Source organism: Rousettus aegyptiacus, unplaced genomic scaffold (genome assembly GCF_014176215.1).
Source record: "Rousettus aegyptiacus isolate mRouAeg1 unplaced genomic scaffold, mRouAeg1.p scaffold_m13_p_2, whole genome shotgun sequence".
Taxonomy (NCBI): Eukaryota; Metazoa; Chordata; class Mammalia; order Chiroptera; family Pteropodidae; genus Rousettus; species Rousettus aegyptiacus.
This window is the reverse complement of record NW_023416295.1, coordinates 17,029,943-17,055,794: the sequence shown is the minus strand read 5'-3', so window position 1 is coordinate 17,055,794 and position 25,852 is coordinate 17,029,943. Positions and strand designations below refer to the sequence as shown.

Genomic DNA, 25,852 nt, shown 5'->3' with positions numbered 1-25,852 from the left:
AGAGAGAGAGAGAGAGATATTTGTCTCCTGCAAAATGTTGAAATTGACCTCTTCTTAATTTCTGAAGAGCATGTAAAGTAGGACTCAAATGCCTGTAGGGGCCAGCCAAATAACTTAAATATATGAATCTGGCTGGATGAAAGACAATAAGGAAAAGTGGGGATTATAGTTAATAAAAGAGTGCCTGTTCTGCCTAAAGGCATTTAAATTCAACTTCTTGAAATCCCTGTACACACACACACACACACACACACACACACACACACACACACTTAGTTTATAGGCTGTCAGTTAACACCTTTGATAGAAATTATATGTATTATCTTGCAATCTGGAATCTTAAAGAAAATGACTAGTAAACAGAGAGAAATCCATAGATTAGCTCTGTAAATTCCACCAAGGAAAAGGATTTTACCACTTTGGGGAGATATTTTCCATTGTTCTGCTTTCTCCAAAGGCATTATCAGTATGAGTGAGGCAGCAAGCTTAATGAGTGTAAGAGCTTTGCTGGCTTTCATATAGCATTTTTTCTTCCTTGCTTCAAAAAATAAAAAGATCACATATAATGCCACTGTATTTCTTACTTAAGGAAAGTCTTAAGTTAGATTAAGAAATTTAACAGGGAAGTAAATAAATATTCAAGATCTTAAAGAAGTCAGAATGTATCAAAAATAAACTTTTTAAAAAAGGGCTCTAAGAAAAAATTCTTCCTGAGATATTACTCCAAATGGAAAAGACAGCCCAAACCTCTTCCTAATTGGGCTATTCCTCCACTAATTTCAGAGGCATTTGTTCTACTGCTCTTTATTATCAGTCTACTACAAAACTGAGTGAAATTACCTTTTCCAAACCAAGGATCCTGGCAAGGACTTGGCTACCATTGAAAGTATCTGTTCCAGTGCTTTCCAAATCAGAACTCGGACTGGGAAATACTGTAGCTGTAGTAGAAGAAAGAACGGATTAGATTCTAAACGCACATACGCAAAAATGGGCAGGTTCGCAAAAGAATCCATAGCTATCACTGTCCCTCATATGCCCCACAGCAAGAAAGTACTTAAATATGCATCTTCCAGGAAAGTTTCATACTGGCAAAATGTAAATTCCATTAGTTTTTCTTTTCACACAAAATTGTGATGGATTTGGTCTGCTCTTGGTTGTTTTCCAGTCGTTTTAGATGTGATTTGCTTTCATTCCAGTTAATGTCATTAAACTTCATCATCAATATTATTGCCTAATAAACTGAATCATTTCTGTGCAGGCCTGTGTGAGGTGCCTCCACCAGCTCCACAGATCCATCATATCCAACATCTGTTCAAAGGATCTGCCAATGCACATCTGGTGATAATGGTTTTCTTTTTAATTATTCAATTGGGAGGCTGAAATCTGCTTAGAATCATAAATCCTCTTCTCCCCAAAATGGTTTCTGAATGGTATTTCAGATCAAATAAATGGGTTAAAGCAATTAGTTCAAACTATAATTTATTTAAATAATTTCCAAAGTGGCCTCACCTAGTACTATGTATACTGTTGCAGAGTTCTGGGTTGATGGCATTAGCTAGAAGGGTTTGTTCATATGTATAGCATGGACATTCATTAAGCCAGTATGTTAACTTTTATAAGTTTTGGACAGAAATACTTTATTTTCACAGCAAAGAATCTTTATATTCAAAGATATATTGACTTATCACCATTAGGGCCTAGGCTCTATTCTTGTGCCCATGTGGCTGAAGAATTTACCAACTGTGGTGAGCACACACTGCCACATACAGATAATGTATTATAGAATTGTATACTTGAAACTTATACAGTGTTATTAATCAATGTCACCCCAATAAATTTAATGAAAACAAAAAAAGCCATACCAATGGATTTCTATAGACCAAAGCAATACATTTGTGAGATGACCAGCCAGGGTGAAAAATGGAATCCGTGGCTATCGAGCAAAGCACACTTGCTAGACTATAACACTATCCTCCTGTTTTTACAGTGCTTTAACCCACTCAGCCAAATACCCACAAATGATACATAACAGAACCTTAACTCCTCAAAACCACTCACTCACCACCATAATCCTATCACATTAACACATGACTTTTTTCATTTGGTCCCTCAGCTTGTATTGGAATGTTATTTAATGTCGCAAAATCTTAAATATTTGATGGTATTTTTAAAGGCACTTTTTCTTTTTCCAGAGTACAATCATATTCCAACATACAGGAGTCTTCATTTCGTTCTTTAATATATCCCCATTAAGACAGTGTTTACAGGATAGCAGGCACTCAGTAAATATTGTCACATGAATGTGAAAGGGTCCTGCTGTTTCAAGAATTTATTCTCAATGTGTGGCTTCTCAAGACCATCTGCATCAGAATCACTTGGCATAAGGCTCAGGAAGCTGAGCCTTAGGGTTTTCTGAACACCGAAGTTTGAAGGCCACTGGCTTAGCTGTGAGTGAAGGGGAAGTTCACAATTACACTGAATGACTGTGATACTGAGCACCGGCTGAGAGGAGTAAGACTCTGGCCGACAGAGTCCCAGCCTGGCAGTTGTCCCAGTACCAGGGCACATAACCTTGTTGGGTGTCAAATTCCTTCCTCATCTCTAAGATGAAAAGTTTGGACAAATCTCTGTAATTCCATTCAATAATTTTTATTCCTGGAATTTCTAACCCTCCCCACATCATCTAATCACAAATTAAAGAGTGCCTAGTCAATTCTAGGACAGTGTGCAATTCTCAACATCATATTAGTCCCAACTAGGCTTTCGCTCCCAGAGAGTATTTCATTAAGAACTTAATTTCTAATTATTCTCAAGAACTTTGCATAATTGCACTGCCACACTTAGGTAACCATAATAAACATGTAGATCTCTCAGGCATGTTCTAGGAGTTTCATCTTTGTTTGGAAAGTATAAACCCTTTTAAAGATTAGCTCTTTACCGGCTGTGCTAAATTCAGCTGGAGAGAATAGCTTACCTGGTGATGCGTGCCTTCGTCCTGGAACTTCGGTGCTCTGGAGTGATAAATTGCTGTCCTTCTGCAGGTTGGATGACTTTCTCAGAATTGCACTACAGAAGAAAAAGCAAGAACTCTATAACTTCACCCACATTAATTCCAGTTAGTTACAGCAATGTATTATGTGGCAGATTCCAGGGCTCTCCGAAGGCTTTCAAACTTTTAATCTACTTTCTAGGTTTTTAATGGAAGTGCTCACCTGACCATACAGCAATGGATATATAAGGTCTCCTAAGGTACATTTTATTCAGCTAAAATGGCCCAGATAAGGTTTAACATATTTATTTTTACTTTAATCTTGTAAAAAGGAAATTATTTTAAAAAGACATTAGAGCTAAAATTTGGAAGTATTTATGATATATATATATATATATTTTCTTTCTTTAAAAATCTTAATAGATCCCAAATATGCAAGACTCTAAGGGGGGTTCAGGAATGGAAGCAAAGGTCTGCTTATTTGTTAACCTTGAAAGAAAAACAAGTTTTCTATATGAAATTATAGATGTCATTTTGAAGATTGTCAAAGGTGAATACTTGTAAGACAGATTAAAGAAAGATGGAAAAAAACCACATATTTGTTGAATATCTAGTCTGCTACAGGCACTGTGGTTGGTGTCATTATAGGTGGTACCAGGTAATAAAGGAATAATGAAATGCGTCAATTTTTAATTGTACTGAATGTATCAAGACAATAATAATAGCATTGTGGTACCAGGACTCCCTGCATAATGTGATCATCATAGCTTTTAGGAAAAAAAAAAAAAAACATTATTGGCTATCCTCACAATTTAGTAACCCTCTTTTTGGAAATTCGTTTCCTATTTAATTGATTATTATTAAAATGCTGATAATCATATTTTCTTGAACACCTGATATACCTCAAGTAAGTGCCTAAAATTAATGTATATATATTTCAAGAATGAAATCAGTCCAAATGCCAGGATTGAATATTTTTCAGAATTTCTGAAAGTAGGTGACTTTTGTATAGCTGTTTATATATATATAAAAAAAAGCTTACTTATGATACATAAGGAGAGATAGAACAAGATAACGATGGGAAAACAAGAAGTTCTGCTTACTCCTGAGATTCCATTCACCTCCCTTTTTAGAAACAAGATCTAAATCCTGGTTCCAAGGTACTGTATGATTTGTAATTGGGAAAAAAAAAAATCAGTGTTTTTTCTTTCAGTGTGTCCTTTTAATGCACATGATAAGAAGAGGTGATATTTGTTTTCATTTCCTAGTGTTTTTTTTTTCCAATGTTTTCTAATGCGTACTGTTTGCTTAAAAAGTTTTGCATTCTTAATGCCTCTTTGAATTATTCATGACCATGACTATTTTTCTCAATATTTTTATATTCCTTATGCTGACTATTTGGATAGGAGACTGTTTAAATAAAAATAAGAATTGACCTGAACATTTTCCCTTCTCTCACACAGAAGTTTTAGAAAATCTGAAAAAAGTAAGGTTCACTTTTCTTTTTCTCAACATTTTTTAAAATTTCAGTTTGAAATACCATTCGGAAGACTATTGAATATCAACACATTGTGAAAATAAAGGGAAAAACTGCCTTCATAAGAATGTTAAGAATTAGGAACAACAACAAAAACCAAAGGAAAATGACAGAGATCAAAGTAAATAAAGAAAGAGCAAGAAAAAAAAAAGAGAGATGCATAATAAAAGGGAGTCAAGGAGAGAGAAAGAGACAGGCAATAGGAAACTAAGAGAGTGTGAGCTTGGAGAAGCAAAAGCTGTATACAGAGGACTCCTTGCCCATCTTCCCACATTCAGATAAGAGCCCTAAAACTACTCTTATTCTTTACACACAAAAGAAAAACAAGCTCATCCCTTCCCAGCAAGCCACTGGATCAGCAGTTCTAAATTTGCTCAAATGGCTGCTTCTAGACAAGGAGGCCTCTTTTTCAATTGGACCTGTCCTTGATCAGGAAATGTCCACGGCTACATGGCCTCCCATGAATGAATTCCACATTAACAGTAGTGAGGAGGTGGTCCACCTTCTTTTGTGTGGCCCTGGCTGGCCTTTTTGTTGGTGTAAGAGCCCAGGATACCATGTGCGTCATTTGACATTCATCTGCCTGCAAATTTTCCCATTTTATTTTGCATTTACAGTGTGTGGTGTGATGGCATGTGTCCACTGCCACTGCACTACAAAACTATTGTTTTAACTCTCTAAAATGGAAACTGCAATAGAAATGTAAAATAGTGTTGTGGATAAAAAGATGAATTAAGGCTATAAATTGAAATACAGCCACTTCTGTATTTCAAGCAAAGGTAATTAATTCTATTAACTCCCATTTAATTACTAAAAGGGGGCAGGAAGACAGTCACTCTTGCTGAGTTAGTAATGGCAATCTGAACTTTATAATTAGCACGACCCTGCATAAAGACAGAGCACTATATACTTCTTAGAATGATAAGTGAGAAACAGTATCTTTTCTGTTATTTGACACGATTTAAGCACTTTGTACAAATTTTATACTGATTATAAATGTATTAAATTTGTGTATCTATTCTTATCACTTCTCTATTTGAGGCTATGACATTTTTGGAAGTAGGCACCATGTTTCATTCATCTTTTTTTTCAAACACCTAACACAGTACTGGACCATAAGATTAGATGGCTGATTAAATAAAAAGAGACAGTTTTGCTAGGGTGTAGCCGAAAGAGTTTTGGAGTTAGTGGATACCTTCAGACTCTCCACTCTGCCTCTTCCTAAAAGACCTGTCATTGTCTCTCTCATCTGCAAATTAAGAATGATATACCTATCTTGCAAGGTTGTCGTGAATACTGTATGAGATGTGCTTATCAAGTGTCTATCTGGTCCCTGTCATCATAAGCACTTAGCAATATTAACTGTCAAAGTTCCCACAAAAGAAGATGGTGCAAAGATACAGACTTCACCATCAGCAAGAGCCGAAGTCCCATACTTATGCATCTATGCTCTGCATATACTTTGTCTAGAACACTAGAACTTTCAAGATCTCTGGACACCAGATGGATGCACCTTTATTATTCATAGATCTGGAGCTAGCAAACATTGTCTACTGAGGTAGAACAAGGCGAAGGACTTCATCCACGGTTTCTTCATTTTATTATTAATTTATCAATTTACTTATAAAAGGGGTATTCCATTCATAGTAATGACAAATTTCCCCCTTTTTAGACTTGGAAATTTTGGGGAAAAATCTACAGTGCCCTGTGTTGGCAAATGGTAGGAGGTTAAGTGAGTAATAAGCATTGAATACTAGATAGTAAAGTCTATTACTTGGAATAACTGACACTAAGAAAGCATCTTTTTTACACAGCCTGGTCTGCCCTTCATTGTTGTATACTTGGTTCTGCAAAGGTCCTTGAAAGAGGAGACCCCCAGGAATGGCACCACAGTCACAAGCATGTAATCTTACACCATACTCACCATATTCACTCATTAACTTACTAACAGTTACTGCATTCATGCTATATATTATATAACGGGCAAGTAAAATAACAAAGCCAGAAATTACAGTGTATTAATGGTATCAGCTAAAGAAGAATATGCACAGGGAATAAAGGAAACAAATGACAGGGGCCACTAAATCAGAGTTATCATTTATGTTTCTTGTAGATCAAAATCTTAGAATCATAACTTTAATTCAAACCTCTTGCCACCCTAAAATTTTTCCTTCACCCTGGTGCTGGACCAGTAGTTCTCAACTGGGGACACCTTTATTCCTTCCATCCCAGGGGACATTTGGCAATGTCTGGAGATATCTTTGATTGTCACAGTTCGAGGAAGGGTATTACTAGCATCTAGTGGGTAGAAGCCAGGGATGCTGCTAAACATTCTACCATGCACAGCACAACGAAGAATTATCTGGCTGAAATTGAGAAATGCTATATTAGGCCATGCCAGATATGGATTTATTCCATGATTACTGATCCTCATTCCTACTCCCTAGGACCAAATTGAGAAACTTATAAATCCTTTTCAGGAACTCTGACTAGTTCTAAGGAAGTCTCAGAGAATTTATCTCATATTGGATACCTCTGGGAGGTACATTAGAGTATTATACAAAATTTAGATGACCACTGAATCTGGCATGTAAGTCTAGCTGAATCCAGAAAATATATCCTGGGTGAGGCAAGAAAATCTGAATCAAATCTCCTAGTGGCCCATGGTACCAATTATCTACCTTTTTCTGGACCTAGCCACATGTACAGTAATATGGAGGTGGCTAAGGGCCTCTCATCTAAGATACTAAAGTAGATCTGCCTCAGCACTTAATAGGGCTTAGTCCTAAGCACTTAATAGGGCTTAGGACTCAGCTTTGGAATGGAATTCAATAAAGAAAACTTCTTGGACTCAAAATGTTAAATTTCAGATACCGGGAGGAAAACTAGGCCCAGAGTAGATTGTACTTCTTCTCAGACATGTCTACCAATAGTTACATTTAGGAAATGTCACATTTCTATAAATTCTATATCAACTTATGCACTTCTACTGGGTGTCTTTGTATTTCCTGTGAGTGGAAAGACTACCTGTGTAGGTGGTATCCATGTGTGCCATGGTACATTCTGTCTATAAAAGGAATTCCTACCAGAAAAGACACATATGGCAAATCCTGGAAAGAAAATTTCGATATTCTTTTTTTGTCTCAAAGGGTTAGTTAACTTTTTATATATTTTCCTCTTTTTCTCCAGTATCACACTTATATGGGTATGTAGTGACACCTGGAAAGAAGATGTGGGATGTACTCTAAGCCCAGTTTGATCCCAGATCCAGATAACATTCATTATTGACTTGTAACTACAAATAAGGACAATGCAATAGCATCAAGCCCCTGTCTGTGATTTGATGCTGTTATACGTCCTGGCTATCTCCAAGCAGAAGTCATTCAAAAGAAAAATTTTAATATTTTTTCATTGTTTTCTTTATTTCGTCAGAGTCATCCATATTTCAGGTATAATTCTGTTTGCCAGTGTTCAAAATATACCTCTCTTCTAGGTGGTTCACTTGCCAATCAACAATCTATATCAGTTAAGATGTTCAGATTTAGAGATGCCTCAGTATGTTGCCTTTTCTTAGGGTATTTTCTGTTCTTAGGAGAGAATTTGAAAACACACACACACACACACACACACACACACACACACACGGCATGTAAGACATCCTTCCACTTTGTTTTTTTCACAAATAAAATTTTAACTTTTATTTTTTCATGAATATTCACTGAAATGATGACTAAATGTTCATAAATGACTCTGAAATTAATCCAATATTAGACATATACATTCTACCTCATCTTTATAGTCAAGTGAAGACATGTTGTTCTACTTCCTCTTACCTTACATTCCCAATAATATCTTGAGGTCAAATTCTAAACACATTTTTTTCAATACTAAACAAAACCCTTGGAACTTTAAAATTATTCCAGAATAAAATAGATTAGCTATGTTTCAAGTTCTATAGGAGCCATTTAATAGAGGAGAAGTATGTTGGAAACCACAGATCGTGGATGAGCGTCAACATGACAGAGATAAGGAGCAAATCCATACAGGCTATCCCCCTACAGGATCTGGAGGAATGCTGAATCACTTCTTCAGATAATGATCCTGTGAGCTCTGGAGGCTGATCTTTGCCATTCGCCAGCTGTGTGAGCAATAGCACCGCCAGGTCTCCCACTGTTCTGAAGCATTCTTGGAGGCAGTGTAGGGAGGAAGGACTACAAGGGTAAGTCCTGTGATGTTGGATCATCCATTGTGCAAATGAGCAAGAAAACTGTAAGTGTAATCATTTTTTTCCCCAGACAGCTAGTTAGAGTTGATGCTGAGTATAACATCGGATTTTTTTCAGCACCTCATCCTGAAGCTATTGCCTAGAGAAGTATGAATTTAATAACAGAAAGATAGTGCCAATGCAAAAACACATCAGAACACTTGGCAACTGGCCAGCAAGAAGTGACTGCTGTGTGATCTTGTCTTCCAGAGAGCATTCTATTACAATTAACATGGTGGGCCTCTTGTGATGAGGCCAAAAATGGCATTTTTTTCTCCTTACTTATAAAACAGAAAAGGAAGACTGTTTTGTTTCTTAATGAAGCTATGTTGGTGAATCTTTCTTCACCAAAGGGAAGCAATTTAGTGGAACGGCTTATCCAGTAACCATGCTCAGTTTCATTTCATGGATATATAAAACATAAAAGTTAATAGCATGGTGGGAAATATAATTAATGCAATTTTACTATTGTACATAATTTTCTAGATTAAGTTCCAATTACTTGGTAGTTTAGAGAAAATACTGAATATTGAACAATATACAGCTTGAGCTAGATAAACATCTGAAGGTTAGGATAAAATAAGAAAAAGTAGACATCAACAGAGGATAAAATAAATCTGGATTTTAATCCTAGTTCCAAAACCCATTCAATGGCTCATTTTGGGCCACTTTTATGAGTTTGGTTCTCTATTACATTACATAGAAAAATACTTCTTTGGGGGGAAGTATATTTATATACTTCTCAGATATTATTAACTGTTTCCCTCATAGTTACTATGTTCTTCATTTTTAAAAAAAGTATAAAGAAGAGAGCCCTAGGTAAAGCTATAATCTAACTTGTAAATAATGGACATTAATTCTTCCTGTATCTTCTGTAACACTTGGTTCATGCATGAGTTCATCTCGAGCACAGCCTCTTAATGAAGAGTTACCCGATCTCTCCAGATGAAAGTTTTTCTATTTTAAATATGAAGGCACCTAGCTTCAGCATCCTCTGGCACTCTTCATTACACTATCTACTATTATTGTCATTGATTTAATATTTTATTCCCCTGCTAGAATGTAGGTATAGATCTCACCTAACTCCCCACTCACAAAAGGATGTGTAAACCATCTGTGAACTGGCTGAACCAAGAATGCCATACTTCCACCTTACCTTTATACTGACTACACAAGAGGCCATAGGCCCTAGTTAGCTTTTAGTTTGCTTGCAGAGAAAAACTAGTGTTAGCAGAAATAAAGCTTTGTATATACCTAGAACATGTTAGTCTCATAGACAATATGTCGTGTCATTTCTCTGCTTAAAACTTTCCAATGGCTTCTCTTTACATTAAAAGTAAAATGCAAATCCCTTCTCTTTCCCTACATATTAGATTCTAAACACTCTGTTTCCTGTGGTCTTTTTCAATATATCCACTACCAGTTTCATCATCTCTCATTATTTTCTAGCCATATTAGCTGATTTTCTGTTCCTCTAAATGGTCATGTTTGTCCCGACCTCAGGATCATTGGCTATTTCTCTGCCTGGAACATTCTGTTCCAGATATTCACATACTGGTGCTGCTTTCTCCCTGTCCTTGTTGGTCTTTACCCAAATGTCCCCTTCTCTCATCACTCTATTAAATTCTTACCTTTCAATTTCTACTTCTTAATCTGCTTTATTTTCTTGCTATCATATTATCAGTGATTATATTATTTATTTATGTGCTTGCTCACTTTTTTTTTTTTTCATGGCTCTTCCATTAGAATGCAAGCAACAATTGGTTAAAGAATTTGTCTGATTCACCTTTCTGCCACAGTGCCTAGAATGATGGCTGGCACACAGAAATTTCTCAGTCATTGTTTCGTGACTAAATTAATGAGTAAATGAATGGGCATCAGAATGTTTTAAGCAACAAGACGAACTGAAATGACAAATTAGCAACTTGACAATTATGTGTGTACCAAGTTATTTCTCATGACAATTATCAACATGTTTATATTTTATGCTAAACAGTTTGTAGTTACTCTCTCTTAAAGTATCACCCATATTATTTGATGACCAAAATTATGATGATGATATTTAAGGAAAACTGGTGCTATAGGCTAAGGAATTTAGATTAAAATTTTGGAACAAAATATCTCTGATTATAGATAAATATAGTCTTTTTTTTTTTTTGAGATACAGTTTTAGAAAATCTCTATCAGATTTATATCATGGTCAACTCAGATTACAAAATTGTTTGCATTTCTATAGATAGTTGGGCTCCTGGGTGGTCTCTTTAGAGTTAGAATCTCAGCATGGAAAATTGAGATTGTTAATGGTCAGATTGCAAATGGTCTAGATTCTCTATTTTTATTATTCAGCTGGTTTTCGCACTATACAATAGGACACACATTAGCATCATTTAAAGGTTGTTATTCACTTAAGTATACTTTCAATTTTATTACATTAATTTCTAGGCCCTTAATTTCCTTGTTTGCATTTCCTGGTTTCTGTTATATCTGGAGGTAACACATAGAGTGATATAAATATGTCATTCTCCCAAGAGTTAATGCCCTTGACATTGCCCTGAATCTTATGCTTGTGAACAAGTTGTAGGGCAATGTATCACTTCAATTTGAGATGAGATAGAGAATCTTTGAGGGAATTAAAGGAAGATTGTCTTGGTCACCCAGTTTAAAAAGCCAAATTTGGGTAATTCATCCAAAATATATTATGCTTAATTATACATAAACATGCTAATTCTAGCTTGTACCAACACTGTTCATTCATAATTAGATTGTTACATTTGTAGATATGTAAGATAAAGGTATATCCCTAACCTAGGACAGCTTTTTGGGTATTTATTTCATAAGGAAATAAGATCTAGCCTCTCAAAACAACTGAATGCATTTGGGAAGTGCCCCTACCTGTCTTTAAATTGTGCATCATCAATCCCTTTCCTACGAAGCAGATCTTGTGGCCCATAAGGTGTGTCTTTGCATTTGGAGTCTGTGTCACAGAGTAGGGTTTGCAGGAAAGGGAAGAAGCCGGTGCTGGGAAGGTTTCGAGGTGCAAGGTAACCTGAAATCAGAAAACAAACAATAATTATATCATTACGAAATTTGCCTGGGAAGAAAAATAGTTGTAGTAACTCTGTTTTATGAAATTATCTTCTAGATTATGATTGTCTGTGTCTCTTATGTACCTAAAGAGTTCAGATTTTCATGAATTCCTCTTCCTGAAATTTATTCTAGAGAAATAGCTGCAAGAGTGCTTTCTAGAGTGTTTTAAAAATAAATCACAATATATTCCTGTTATAAAATGCAATGCAACCAATAAAAATGTTAGCAAATAATATAAAAAATGTTTATAATATATCATTAATTAAAAAAGAGCGGATCAGAAAACAGTATGATGAGAATAGTCCTAATCTTTTTAAAACATACCAATATATGCATATTTAAAAATCTAGAGGTATTTCCCTCCTTCGGTGGTATAACTCATATGAATTTGATTTACTTTTATTGACAATATATTAACTATTTTTTCCCATGATGTTTATATCTTTTTTTATAATTAAAGTCTTTACAAATGCAGCCTATATTTCAGCTACCAGTAAATGTTTTTGGTCACCTCAAAAATTAACATAAGAGCTAAATTAATTATCCTAGACACATAACAGTTTTCTTACTTAAAAACCAATAAAAATAATGTAAATAAATATGCAGATTTTCCTCAATATTAATGTCACAGGAAACAAGAACTATAACAGTAAAGGGTTGTGTAACCTTTACTTTAACATTTGCTTTATGAAATGTGATGATGGCATACACATGAGCTAAGACAATAGGCAAGCTGTGAAGTACAAATCTTTCCACAATTAGTTTTTATATTGAAACACTAGATTCCTCCTTAGGGGGAATACAGAGACAATGGACTTTCCAAAAAGGCAGATATAGAAACAAAAAGGTTATTCTAAACTGAAGACTAAAAAGCAAAACTTAACTTTCTTGTGAATCTGCTAAAAAGATTTTCTGTTTTCATTATAAAAAGAAAGAGGAAGAAAAAATGGAGAAAAAAATAGTTAAGAGCATCATGGTTAGGAATGTATTCATGTATTAGCAGAGAAAATAAAAAATAGACGTTTGACCTAAGTAACTTAAACGTAAATCTATAAAGCAATAAAATTAGAAATAAAAAGCAAGAGGTATAGGAAAATTGGCCAGATGAAAAGTAAAGAGAAAAAAATGGAGAGATTGGAAGATGCTATACTGTTGATTGTGAAGATGGAGAAAGAAGACAAAAGCCAAGGAAAGTGGGTAACCTCTAGAAACTAAAAAGTGAGCAAGAAAACAAATTTTCCTGGAGCCTCCAGAAGGAACATAGCCCTGCCAATACCATAATACTTAGCCGCTCAGACTAAATTTTGGCTTCTGATCTCCACTACTATAAAATAGCGAGTTGGTGTTATTTATAAGACACTAAGTTTATGGAGACTTGTACAGTAGTCACAGGGAAAACTAACATGTAAAATAATACCTGTATGAATAAAGTTTTTAAAATTCAGAAGGAATCAGAAAGACCTTAAATCCACCAGAATATTCACTACTCTTGTAAGCAGCTTCTCTTTCTGACACCAGAAGGCCCAGTGTCTTTCTTAATATTAAACCCAAGGGAAATCTGCAGTGACCCTGCAATGTTTTCATTTTAGTTCAATTCCCTGAAGAAGCTGGAGAGTCACAGTCGAATTCCCCATTAACAGTTTCACATTATCCTTCTACGACAACATTCTGCCACAGTGAACTGCACACAGCACAACCTTTACAATTCTGCAGTGGAGTTTCATCCTTAACGGTAATCCACCCTGTTACACAGATCTCAACTGTGGCCACTTACTCAGGGTGTGTGTCTGCTTATTCCAACTCCATGTCAAAAACATGCAGTAGGTTGTTTGAATGAAAGGCAAATAGAAGGGCAACAGAAACAATAACCCTTCTGCTCTATGCCACTTATCAAGGTGATGGTAGCAATGAGCCAGGCAGTGCTGAAAACAATGGAAGTTCAAGAGAAGCTTTCGTTGTAGGTAACAGGAAGAGAGGAAAAAATGGAAGAAGCTGTCATGGGATGAAGACCTGGGAAGAGTTGGCGCATTACCTCAAATTTTACTTATTCTGCATTTATTACAATTTGTGCATTATTAGAAAGGAATTTGAAAAATTTGAACTCACAAATTGCTTTGATATTACTATCTGTAGAAATGCCTACTCAACAGGAAAATTCATCACAGGATTTCCTTAAAAACAGGTCCCCCTGGTGTTTAAAGTACACACAATATATACATTACACAGTTTTTTTTCCTTTTGATAACTAATATTTAACCAGTTACAATGGGCTTAATGCAAATGAGGAATTGGTTTAGGTGTACACAAGTTTCCGTTAACACAGTGTCACGCAGAGCAAGAACTGCTAATTTTACCATCATCTTTTAACCGAGAACTACACACTCATTGAGAAGAGGAGGACTGCTGAAGCAACATTAGCTCTAATTTATTAAACGCCTGCTGTATTCCACATGCTATGCTAGATATGTCACACACATTTGTCATTCACTCTTCTTCGACGTCCATAACATACTTTCTCATGCACATCAACTTTTCACAAAACCTATAAATCTTCCAGAACTAACAAGTCATAATTAACTGAAATTAAACTTCATTGTCTCTTTCCTGTAAAAAAAAAAAAAAAAGTAGATTTTTCAATCTTCTGCCCACCTCAGTTATGGGTGCAAGAAAGTAACTACTCAGAGCGATGGCGGAATGAAACCATCACATATTTTGAAGAGAAAGTAATCCTAAACTGAACTCATTCTACTCTGAAGGTGTCTCTGGCACTTTCGAGTTCCAAAATTATGTTTATCTTTATATTCCCAAATGCTAGGATGCAGGAAAAAGAGGAACATTTCTCTATCCCATAGAACTTCCATGCATCAATCATGGATCATGGAAAGCGAAGACTAATAATTGGTTCCCATATTCACAACCAGAGCACAGAGTTACAGCTACAAATAGAGAAATATTACAAGTGCACAAACCATAGCACTACTTGCATGGGGGTAGGCGGAAAGATCTCAGGGTCTTGGGATGGAATGTTTAGGCAGGATAAAATCCTTGGTATCACGATTCCCAAAGATCGCACACCCAGGAAAATATTCATGCCCATTTCTAGGAGAAAAATTATTAAAGAACTTGTAATTTCATGAGGAAAATTAGAGTCAGAAGACTCCAGCTAGGGAGAGAGGTGGGGTCAGTGGATAGCAAAGTTCAAGCCACTTACGGCTTAGTTTCTTAGGGGCTCCAGGCAGAGGCAGTGAGGTTCTCTAAGGAGCCCCCAGAGGTAGGGAGACATTATTCTCCCAGTCAGCATTATGGACACAGTCCAGTAATTATTACAGAGTCCATTGTTATTTCAGGGAGAAGAATCAAACCAGACTATAAAATACTTTTAGAAACATATCACCAATTAGCCAAGCTTTTAATTAAATCAAATTTCTTTTTCATTAAGAATAAAAATAGAATGTGGTTTCATAATGTAGTGGTTAGCATGTCTGCTTTACATGCATAAAGTCCTGGGTTCACACCCCAGTAGAGCCACAGTCTATGGTCTACAGCCATGCCACCCTGAACAAGCCCGATGTCTGATCTCGGAAGCTAAGCCAAGCCTGGTTAGTACTTGGATGGGAGAGCACCTAGGAAGACCAGGTGCTGTAGGCATAAATAATAACAAATTAATAATAATAATGATAATGATAATAATAAAGAATGAACATAGCCTTATGAAAAAGATTCGGTTCTAAGAATTTAAAAAACAACATAGATACTTTGTGAACAATTACCATACGAAGAAAATACATTCGTTTATCTAATAGGGGGATCAAGTTTGATTTCCCTATCCTTTTCTGCACAAAAGCCCTTATTCACAGCAATCTTAGTGTGACATAATGTAAAGATAGAGCAGTGGTTCTCAAAGTGCGGTCCCTGCAGCAACAGCATCGGTATCACCTGGGAACTCATTAGACATGAAAATTTGAGATCTCACCCCAGGTCTCCCTAATCAGAAACTCAGAGGGTGAGGTTCAGCAATCTTTATTTTAACAAACCCTCTAGGTAATTCTGAGGTACTTGAAAGTTTGAGAACAACTGAATTAGACTGCAAACTTTTTCATAAGAGTCAGAAAGTATTTTAAATTTGGGTCCACCTGCAGTCTACTGTCTCCATCACAAATTACTTAACTCTCTGGTATCGTAGCATGAAAACAGCTATAGACAGCATGTACATCAAAGGACATGACTGTATTCCAATAAAACTTCATTTACTATATGGGAGTAGGCTGGATTTGGCCCACAGGCTATAGTTTGTTGACTCTCGGAAGGATAACCTTTCTTACATTCATCCCTCTCCTTCCTTGTTCATTTCTTGTTTTTAATTCTTTTCTTCTTCCCTCATCTCAATCAAATCTACTTAGTATCTGTTAATATTTCTTCTCCCCCTATTTCTACATTATTTTTCTGTCCTTTCCACTCATCACCTCCTCTGTTTACTCAGTTTCCAATTCATCTTTTCTCTCTTCTCTTGCTACTCCTGCTTCTTTTACGTACCCCTCTATCTCTTTACTTGACACAGTCAAGAATGTACATTCTTCCAAAATCTTCCCTTACTCCCTTTTCTATTTTACCACCACAGAAGGATTTTTACCCACTTCCATAATAAATTCAAGAGTATGTTGCTCATTGGCACTATCTATAGAAGTGCTATTTTTTATTTATTGTATTATTAAAGAAGGAAATATCATAGTCTTCTCAGTAATGAAGCTACCCCCATGTGACATCATTAGGCTCAAGAAGCATCCTGTGGGCTGCCTTGGTGACGTTTGTAGATATTATAATTTTTTGACCAAAGAACTTCCACTATGCCTTTTTGCTTTTCTCAAAGCAAGTCAGAACTCAATCAAGGTGGTAGCTTTGTGTTTCCAAGTTAAAGAAATTTGGTCTTTATCTCAGTGAAGACATGAATGATAAATCTTGGAAGGAAAAAAAAATCTGACTTTTTAAATATGAAGTCATTCATTTGAGGCATTACATTTTAATTAACGTTTTGTATACAGGGTCATATTGGAAGAGCAAGTCTCAAGCCTTCCGATCAGGCAAATGATAAGTCTCCCTGTGAAATACCACGATAAGAATTGGTTACCATGACAAATATACAAAATGAAATAAGCATGTCCAGAAACTTCACCTACAAATAATCAAATAACTAATATGAATAAAGAAAATATGGGAATCCCAGAAGTATATTTGTAACATTTTATTAAAATAAGTTTTTTTAACCTTCTCATAATTTTTGAGCATATTTTGTTCTTAATTACACTTTTAAAGATGGAATTGAAACGATAAATGACATAAAGCTAGCTTTTCAAATTATTCAAAACACTATATCAGGAACCCGTAAGACTGTCACTGCTCTCCTTAGCATGCACTTTCCATTTGTAGGATTGGGCTGTTCCTTGAGGTGAGGTGCCCTGTTCCCTATCACCAGGTAAGATCAAAGGAACGGATTCCAGTTCTTCTGAATAAGGGTTTCCCTCCCCCCCCACCACCACTGGTATGACCCAGAGAGACCTTAGTCTAAGGTTAAATCCTGATATGAATATGAATCTTCGGACGGAGACGAGCTTGATAAAATTGCATTTTTTAAGAGACTGGGTAGAAAATAAGCTACTTGGAAGAAAGAAAAATCCTTATATGATTCTTAGCACAATGCTTGACACATTGCAAGCAATTATTAATTGTATTAATAACTTAATGAATAAACTGTGAGGGTCACAAGAAGCCTGCATGATTTAAGACTTTAATGTAATATACACATTTATCTTTATTATTTGTAGGATAATATTTCAAATTTTAACCCAATATTAGTAAAATCAAAAGATAACAATGAATATAGTAAGTTTAATGGATAATAATTACATTGGATAGTATTGTGTTATATTCATGTACCTTAAAAATGGATACATTGATATTGATTAATAAAGCCAACAGCATTTACTGTTATGAGCTCTTTATCTTGGTTCTCTCAAAAATCTATTACACATTGACATCCATAATATCAACCACTGAATTTATTATCCACAAAGTAAATCCATCTATCACCTATTCAATAAATATTTACTGAACAGCTACTGTGTGTCTGGCGCTGAGTAAGGTGCTAAGTTCATTCTTCTATTTGAAAACACTTTTTTTCATTTAAACATTAAAAAACCGGAGGGTGTTAGTGGGAGGTAGATGGGGTTAAAGGGCTCGTATATGTGGTGACAGAAAGAAATCAAATTCTGGGCGGTGAGCATACAATGCAATATATACATTTGCCTTACTATTGAATTTTATTTACACCTAGAACTTACTGGATTTCGTTAACTAATGTCACCGTGATTAAATAAATAAATAAATAAATAAATAAACAAACAAATATTAAGACTATTACTGAATTATGTGTGTGTGTGTGTGTGTGAGAGAGAGAGAGAGAGAGAGAGAGAGAGAGCCTGGTTTCAAAGTTCATTACACTTTTATTAAATAAAATGCAGGTAAAAGTCACTTGTTTTCCTGACCTTTCAAAATTATTAAGTATAAAAACAACATTTAAAAATCAAGAATAAAACATTGATTTAAAAAAAAAAACTTCATGTTTTTTAGATGAATTAAACAATTGTCATCTCACACAAGCCCCATGGTGGTCCTGTAAGGTAGGCAGGGCAAATGTTATACCCATTTTGCAGATAATCTCAGCAGGAACAAGCAATTTGCTCAAGGTCACATGAAAAATAAAGTGCCAGAGATGAAGCAAGAACTACATGATATAGGACAATAATAAAAATGACATTTTGTTCCCCTAAGTTTCATTAAAGTTTTGAGTGAACAGACTGAAAATTTGAAAAACAGGTACCACTTCTGGTTTTGCTGTTGATTCATTGAATCACCAGGAGTAAATTAACCTCTCTATGTCTCTATTTCCACATCTCCCAAATTGAGGATAATGGGCCTTGCTGCCTCACAGGGAACAGGAAAGATTAATTAGATAAAGCTTGTGTAAGGTTCTATGAACATTGAAGAGGAAAGGCCACATAAAATCATGAGTTACCATTGCTCATCAGACTACTGTTGCAACATTTGTCTATTTTCCACATGGTGGCTGGGGTTTTACAGCTCTACCTGGTCTCCCATCTCTGTACCTTGAGCCAATGAATGGTTAGGAGTGTTGCATGATGTGTTTCTCTCCCTAGTAATTCATAATATGTACCTGCACCAACTGGTGCAGCACTTCAATTACTGCTTGCTCAGTGGGTGTGGTGCCATGACACATTCTTCCTAATTCTCCCCAGGCAAGTCTTGCTTCATAGTGCAGGTGCTTTTCCAAGTTCAAATTCATTGGAGAAAAAGGTAGATTGTTTGGGGCAGTGAGGACTGAAGCAAGATATCTAATTCTTAAAGCAGTGGGTATGGAGATCTTACACTCAAAAGGTAGATATCTGTATATGTTTAATGACTAGAACCACAGAGAACGAGAATAAACCCTGGGGGTTCACTTGAGATGCTGTACTACATGCTGGGATCTTTCCCACGTCCTCGTTTCCTTCAGAGTTTTTCTAAATACTCAGCCAACAGGTTTTGAATGGTGCAAGAAGTGTCCTGTGGAGATAATTTTGGGACTCTGGGTATGACATTGCAGGTACAAAGGAAGTAGTGAAAGAGTCCTACCTTCTTTTTATCCTTGGCTTATTACTCTTGTTATTTTTTAAGATAAGAAGATGAGGCAGTTTGGACTTGGGCCCTTGCTCTTGCTGGGATGTCATTTCCTTGATCTTAAGGAGCACACTTGATTTGATGGTCAGTCCAAATGGCTCCATGACCCACCTTACTGAGTTTCCAGAATAGGATGTGCCCCTTCCTTTGTAAATGTTAAGGAGACCCTGTTGAATGATGGGTCACCAAGGTCATGGCCTGATCTATTTAAACTGTAAACAAAATGGTTTCATTCAAGGCTTGGAGACATAACAACATATATATGCCAGATAATAAATTCCCACGTGGATTAAATCTGGAAGTTTAAAAGTAAGAATCTCATTAATACAGTCACATTATTCCCACTTGGCAAGGAATGTTGAGTATTATGATTCATCTTGGGTGAGTGAAGGCTGTTTATATTGTTAGACAGGCCTAACAGTAACTAACATTTTGCTTGTCTGAAACCTGTCTTACAGTAACAGCAATTTGCAATTGTGTTTTTAAAAATCTCCCTGCCATGGCCATTTGCAAACTGTTTTATTTCTTTCTAAATTTAAATTAAAGTCAAAAGAAAAATGATCCCTAGACCCTCGTTTCATTGTAAGATATTCTTCCTATAAAACTCAGCCTCCTGATTCTCCTTAGGTGTGGCTAACCAGAGAAGTGCCCTATGACCTCTGAGGCATGACTGATATGAAGCTGGTTATGCATCGGTGTGACGGGGCTGAGTGGGCTGGTGCTGGTGGCTTGAGAACCACTACGCTGAGCCTCATCATTTGCGTCCCTCCCCTGAGAGAGCGCCCCCTTCCACAGATTCAGCAACATCAGCTTACATTTAGCGAAGGAAGGGGGTACTCTTGAGGGGTGCTTCCTTCCTCCGGGGCCACCACATTTGTTCCGATTTGTGAGGGAAGTGCTGCACTAATTGTTAACTAAGTTGCATGTCACCCAGCCATCCACATAGGTAACTCACAAAGCCTGCACTGTGGGGAGTGAAATGAAAAATTAATTCCTCTCCCATCGCAGTGGCCTCCAATGTGATATTGGAGATTGAGGGTGTGGGAAGTGGGGAAAGATTAGGATTTGCATAAACCACACTCTGGGGCAAAATGAGTTTAGAAAACTAAACTCTATCTCCTGTTCTGGGAGAGCCAGGATATATTTGCATATTGAGAGCTCTGAGAAGTTTTTCAGTAAAAAACTTGAATAACTTTGGTTAATTCACATTTTCACATATGTGAGCACAGAATATTGCTTCCTTCCTTCCTTTCTTTTTTTTTCTTTTTCTTCCTGTTTTTAGGATAGCCCTGGACAATATCCTGGGAACCAATGCTCCATGGGGCACACTTTGGGAAACAATGCCTTAACCCGGGATCTCACATATTCCCAACTGAAAAGGGACATGGGACTGAAAATGTATTTGTCTTTCCCCAGGAGAAAACATTTTACATAAGGAAACATCTTGGCCTTGAGTCTTAATGTACTAAAATTTACTTATAAACTGCCGCCTCACTAATTTGGCTTTGATATAGTTATTCAGCAAGCACCTTAGTGCTTATTTGTGGGAGCTCATTACAGTTGTGCATTACTATTTGTGGCAGTCCTTCAACAAAAGTTGTCTAAGACGTTGCTTGGGGAAGGGATTTAATTCCAGAAGGATTTGGGCAGGCTTATAAAAGTACATACTCTCTAATGGGGGAAAAAAAATAAGGTAATGCAGAAATCAGAATGAGAGCAAACAAGGGTAGAGAAAATAACACCAGCACAATATAGTAGGAGTCAAAGGTATGTTTGCTATTAGAGGTTAGCTGCGAATTTGAATCGGAATGTCCTAAGGAACTAAAGAAATGATCATTTACCGAGTTCACAGTAAAATAAAACGAAAATAAATAAATGTTCTGGGAGAGAAACAGCTTTTTCTATACAGAGAGAGATCGTATCTTTCAAGTCCCAAGAACGGTACTTCAGTGGGTCCTAGTGTAACTGTCCCAATTCGGAACAGGACCACCAATGAAGCCACCTCACCACCCCAGTGACCCATCCTTAATAGGGAGTGAGTGACCCATCCTGAAGGAGTTTGCCACTAGGCGGCAACGACTGGGGAGAAGCCGAGAGGCTGTTCTCCTTTCACCACTTAGTAAAGGGTCACTGTCAAGTTGAGGCCCCATAATTGTGGTATGGTATGATACCAAGAAAGGAAATATTATAAAATTATTTGGGGGTTAGTCAGCTTCTCAAATTTTTGCCTTTCTGGTGTCTGGGCTAAGTTATGAGTTGTTACCAGGAGCTACATATTGGCAGAAATTTTAGGAAATGCTCTAGTGAGTGAAGTACTGGATAAAAACAAGAGTTAAAAACCATCCTTCTAATCCCAGGTTTGCAAATGATTGATTATGCAGCCAAGACCCTCCACTCTACCTCGTCATTTCATCACTTATGCAGGAAAAATAAATCTGGACTACCCATCCATCACGATTACAAGGAGAAAAATCTCCTGTAAAAGGAAATTAGCCATGCTGAAGTATTAAACACTTAATAAAAGATGAAAGTTATGATTAGAAATTGAAATGTGATCTTAGTAACCCATTAAGAGTAATGATATGAAAAAAAGAATTTCAATAATTACCCCACAGAAGTATGTTACTAACAACTTTTCTTTTTTTTTATTCAGAAATCTGGCTCAGTTATTATCACTGAAAATTTTGCGTGTTATAGTATAAAAATAAAAGCCAGTAAAATATATTGCTAGGGTTATTACACAGAAAAAAAAAATCGCATAAAGACAGAAGCTCAGTAACTTTTTAAATTCAACAGATGGTCTATTCACTTGGGAAGAACAGAGCCTGGTTCCGGATCCTATCACTCCTCAACAGCTTGTGGAATATTTAGACCTTTGGCATTCATGTTCTGTCTATTTACAAAAGATACATATGACAGCCTACCAGTGAAGAATATGTGTCACACTCTTTTCTTTCATACAGTGCTATTGGCAGGTAGTAACTATATCTTCTTGTCAGACTTGACTTTCTCCTAAACCAAAGATTCTCTTACTAAGACCTCTGACAATCAGAAAGAGACTATTAAGCAGTATGTGACTTGCTTCGTAACCCACAACATATCACTGGCCTTCTCCTTCCTTCCATGTAGAACCACTTTTCATCAAAGCTCCTGTCTCATTAGAAAAAAAAAAAAAGGGAGAGAAAAATTCCCCAGGGGCATTTTCCTAAGTTATAGAGCAAAAAAAAAAAAAAAAAAAAAACTAACACAGCAATTAGTATTTTCTATATTTTCTAAGCCAAAAAAGTTCTTTTTTTTTTCTGAAAAGAAATACAAATTGTAACAAGATTTCATTTTATATTTATCAGATTGGCGAGGTTTAAAAAATCTGACAATATCCAGTGTTGGGGAGGATACACCGAAGTGGACATTATCATCGCATAGTTGAAAAAAAGTAACTTAGTAATGCTACCGTGGAAAGCATTTGGCCACATTAAACGAAGTTTAAAATGTGCATAGCTCTAGGTGTATATCCTTAGAGACATGTTATGAGTAACTTATTCACCTAGGTTTTTTTTGTCCACTGTCCTCCGTGCCCTGTTTGTTATGACACTAGCTGGGAATCTCTCTTCTCGAGAGGACGGGCTAATTCAGAACTCATTAAATGCACGACTCGAAACTGTTCATTATATATTACCTCCATCTTCTCTCCACTGAGTATCATCTGCTATTGTGTTTACCCCATTACCGAGCTTAATTGAGTCCTTCAAGAGTTTCTCATAATCCTCTGAACTTGTTGGTAAGTATGTGCCATTTATTTGCATTGCTTCTGAATTATTAATAGATATTTTAAAATTATTTGAAGGCTTCTAAAAGTTTTCTCACTGTTCAAACTGATCTCCACGCTCTCACTTCATATGTTTGTTTATCTCAACTGATTTTTGGAACTATCTTGGACTCTGACCTTTTATTTACAAATTAGTTATAACTCAACTAATTTAGAAGAAGCTTCATTCTGAGCCCTTTGGAAAGATCACAACAGCATTCCAACCACTGGCTTTCCTAACTACAAATATTCAGTTAATTCTTTCAAGGAAATTCAGTGGGTTAGAAAGACATAACAATTTATTAAAAATGTGCCAAGTGAGCTGCCTGGGCATTCTTCCCCTCTATCACCCTAACATCCTGCTGCTAAAGAAAAAATTTGCTTAGACCTAATGCGCATTCCCAGAATCTCTCTCCTCACATTTAAAAACAGGTTAGCCATTAGCCAGCTGGCAGCTCTTTAAAGATATCCTCACAATTAATGGTAAATAATATAGCTTTATCACTGGGTCAGTTGCATACTGCAGTTTCTTCCTGTTTTTAAAAAATGATAACCAAGGGGAATAACATCATTTCATTTCCCCAGACTCCTCCTATTTTCATTGCCAAATTCAGGTCAGCAGTCTACACCACTGTGTAGACAAGAGCAACACAAGATCATGGAGCATTTCGTGTTTGGCCTCTGCCCTCTTTGACCATTTGCGAGAGTATCGCTCTAACAGGCTCCTCCGACTTTCCCACATTGATGTTATTATAGAATTCTTGTTACTCTTTTTAAAATGTAGGCAATGTTGCCTTTGAATCCCCTCGTAATTTTAAAATTCTTTTGCAGTCCTGATGCCGTTTGCCTTTTGCTGTCCTAACTTGGGCAGATATTGTTTCAATACAGGTGTCTACATCAGCTGACATGGCATCTTTACTCATCATTCAGCCAATCCACTAATGGCCATTGAATATCTTTGACGTACCTAGCATGGAAATCCTGTGGGGGGACAAGAGAATTACCAGTGTCTCTACCCTTAGAAGGACTAACGAGGGACAGCATTAAACACAGGGTTAATCCTGTTAGCAAAACAAACCCTGGTCACCCCATCTCTATTTTGGGCCATTAACATCCGTGAATTATATCTAATTGGCACAATAATCTCCAGACAACTACCCAACTTTTCCTATTTGGGAACTGCCTTTGAGGATTAGATGTCTCTGAGGCAACGATGAAATTAAATCCTTCCACTAAGTCCAGTTGTTAAACAGAAATGTGAATTGGCACATGAACTAGGCGAGTAGCATAGTCTATTTTCTTTCTTCCTTCTTGTTCCTTTTAATGCATATTTAGTGGACTTTGTAGCAGCCCCTTTTGTGTCTGAGGCAAGCAGATGCTTTTATTTTCTTAGCCTAATGATGTGGGGAAAAAAATAGTCTTCAAGTGCTTTGTTTTCAGAGATAATAGATACTATAATTACATTCTTCACACCATTCTCTCTCCCCAGTTCGATATCTGGAAAGGGTGAAAGAAGCATAAAGCTGTGCTGTAACACAAAGGAAGATCCTTGTGTGGACAGTGGTGGGTTTCTTTTCAGGAAAAAGTGACCGACTGTATGAGATTTAGAATGTGACATTATAGCACTTTCTTTCCCGCTCTGAGACAATGAGGTGTAAATGAGGGGGCCTTACTAAATATTCAATATCAAATCCCTCAGTGCCAGCCCTGGAGAGTACTGATAAATAATAAAAATGAAACAGAAGATATCTGAAATCTCGAATTGATCTCGAATTTTCAAATACCGAAATTGGTGCGACTTCACTGACTGCTTAGAATGCTTAGAGGAACAATTAAGTCGGGTTAAATCTCATTAATTTCTTCCAATTTAATTTTATCTTTTCCTGATCATCATTCCACTTGTTTTGTATCATTTCAAGTCAAGGAAATGCCTTTGTTTATTGCTACTAGACAGGCACAGATCTCCCCATAAGCTCCAAACGCTTTTGAATTACTCCTTTCAGTAACATTGCCTAGCTCTTAATTTCGTGTTACTTAATACTATGTTTAGAAAAAAATAACAGAAACTTTAAGTTCCAGGCAAGTGATTTTCAACTTTAAAAAATGCTGATGAAATTGGATACAGTATAGAAAGTTGGGAAGAAATTAAAGTTACATAAACAAATAAGATTAATATCAAAATGTTGGTTGGGGCTGGATGCCCTAATGGATAAATGGATAAGTGAATAAATGAATAATCAGAATTGATTGTATTTTTAATATGTATTTAATATGTGACATATATTGTTTCTAATTCTTATAGTAACTCTTTTAGGTAGAGATTTTATTTCCTGTTACTTATATTAATTCAGAGAATCCTGCATGTATTTGGGAAGCCTATTTCACATCTTCAGTCTCAGATCATTTCTCTTGTTTTTGTAATGATGTCTGTAATTAATA

The 25,852-nt window shown here is 36.2% G+C and overlaps 1 protein-coding gene across 1 annotated transcript in view; it reads right to left on the bottom strand.

Moving 5' to 3' along the window:
• ABCA12 (ATP binding cassette subfamily A member 12) overlaps positions 1-25,852 on the bottom strand; it is a 156,119-nt gene that overhangs the window by 91,528 nt on the left and 38,739 nt on the right. The window contains exons 3-5 of the mRNA XM_016150022.2: positions 11,683-11,836; positions 2,975-3,066; positions 841-938 (exon numbers count right to left, since the gene is read on the bottom strand). Coding sequence (XP_016005508.2) covers positions 841-938; positions 2,975-3,066; positions 11,683-11,836 — 344 coding nt within the window. The remainder of the gene's footprint in view (positions 1-840; positions 939-2,974; positions 3,067-11,682; positions 11,837-25,852) is intronic.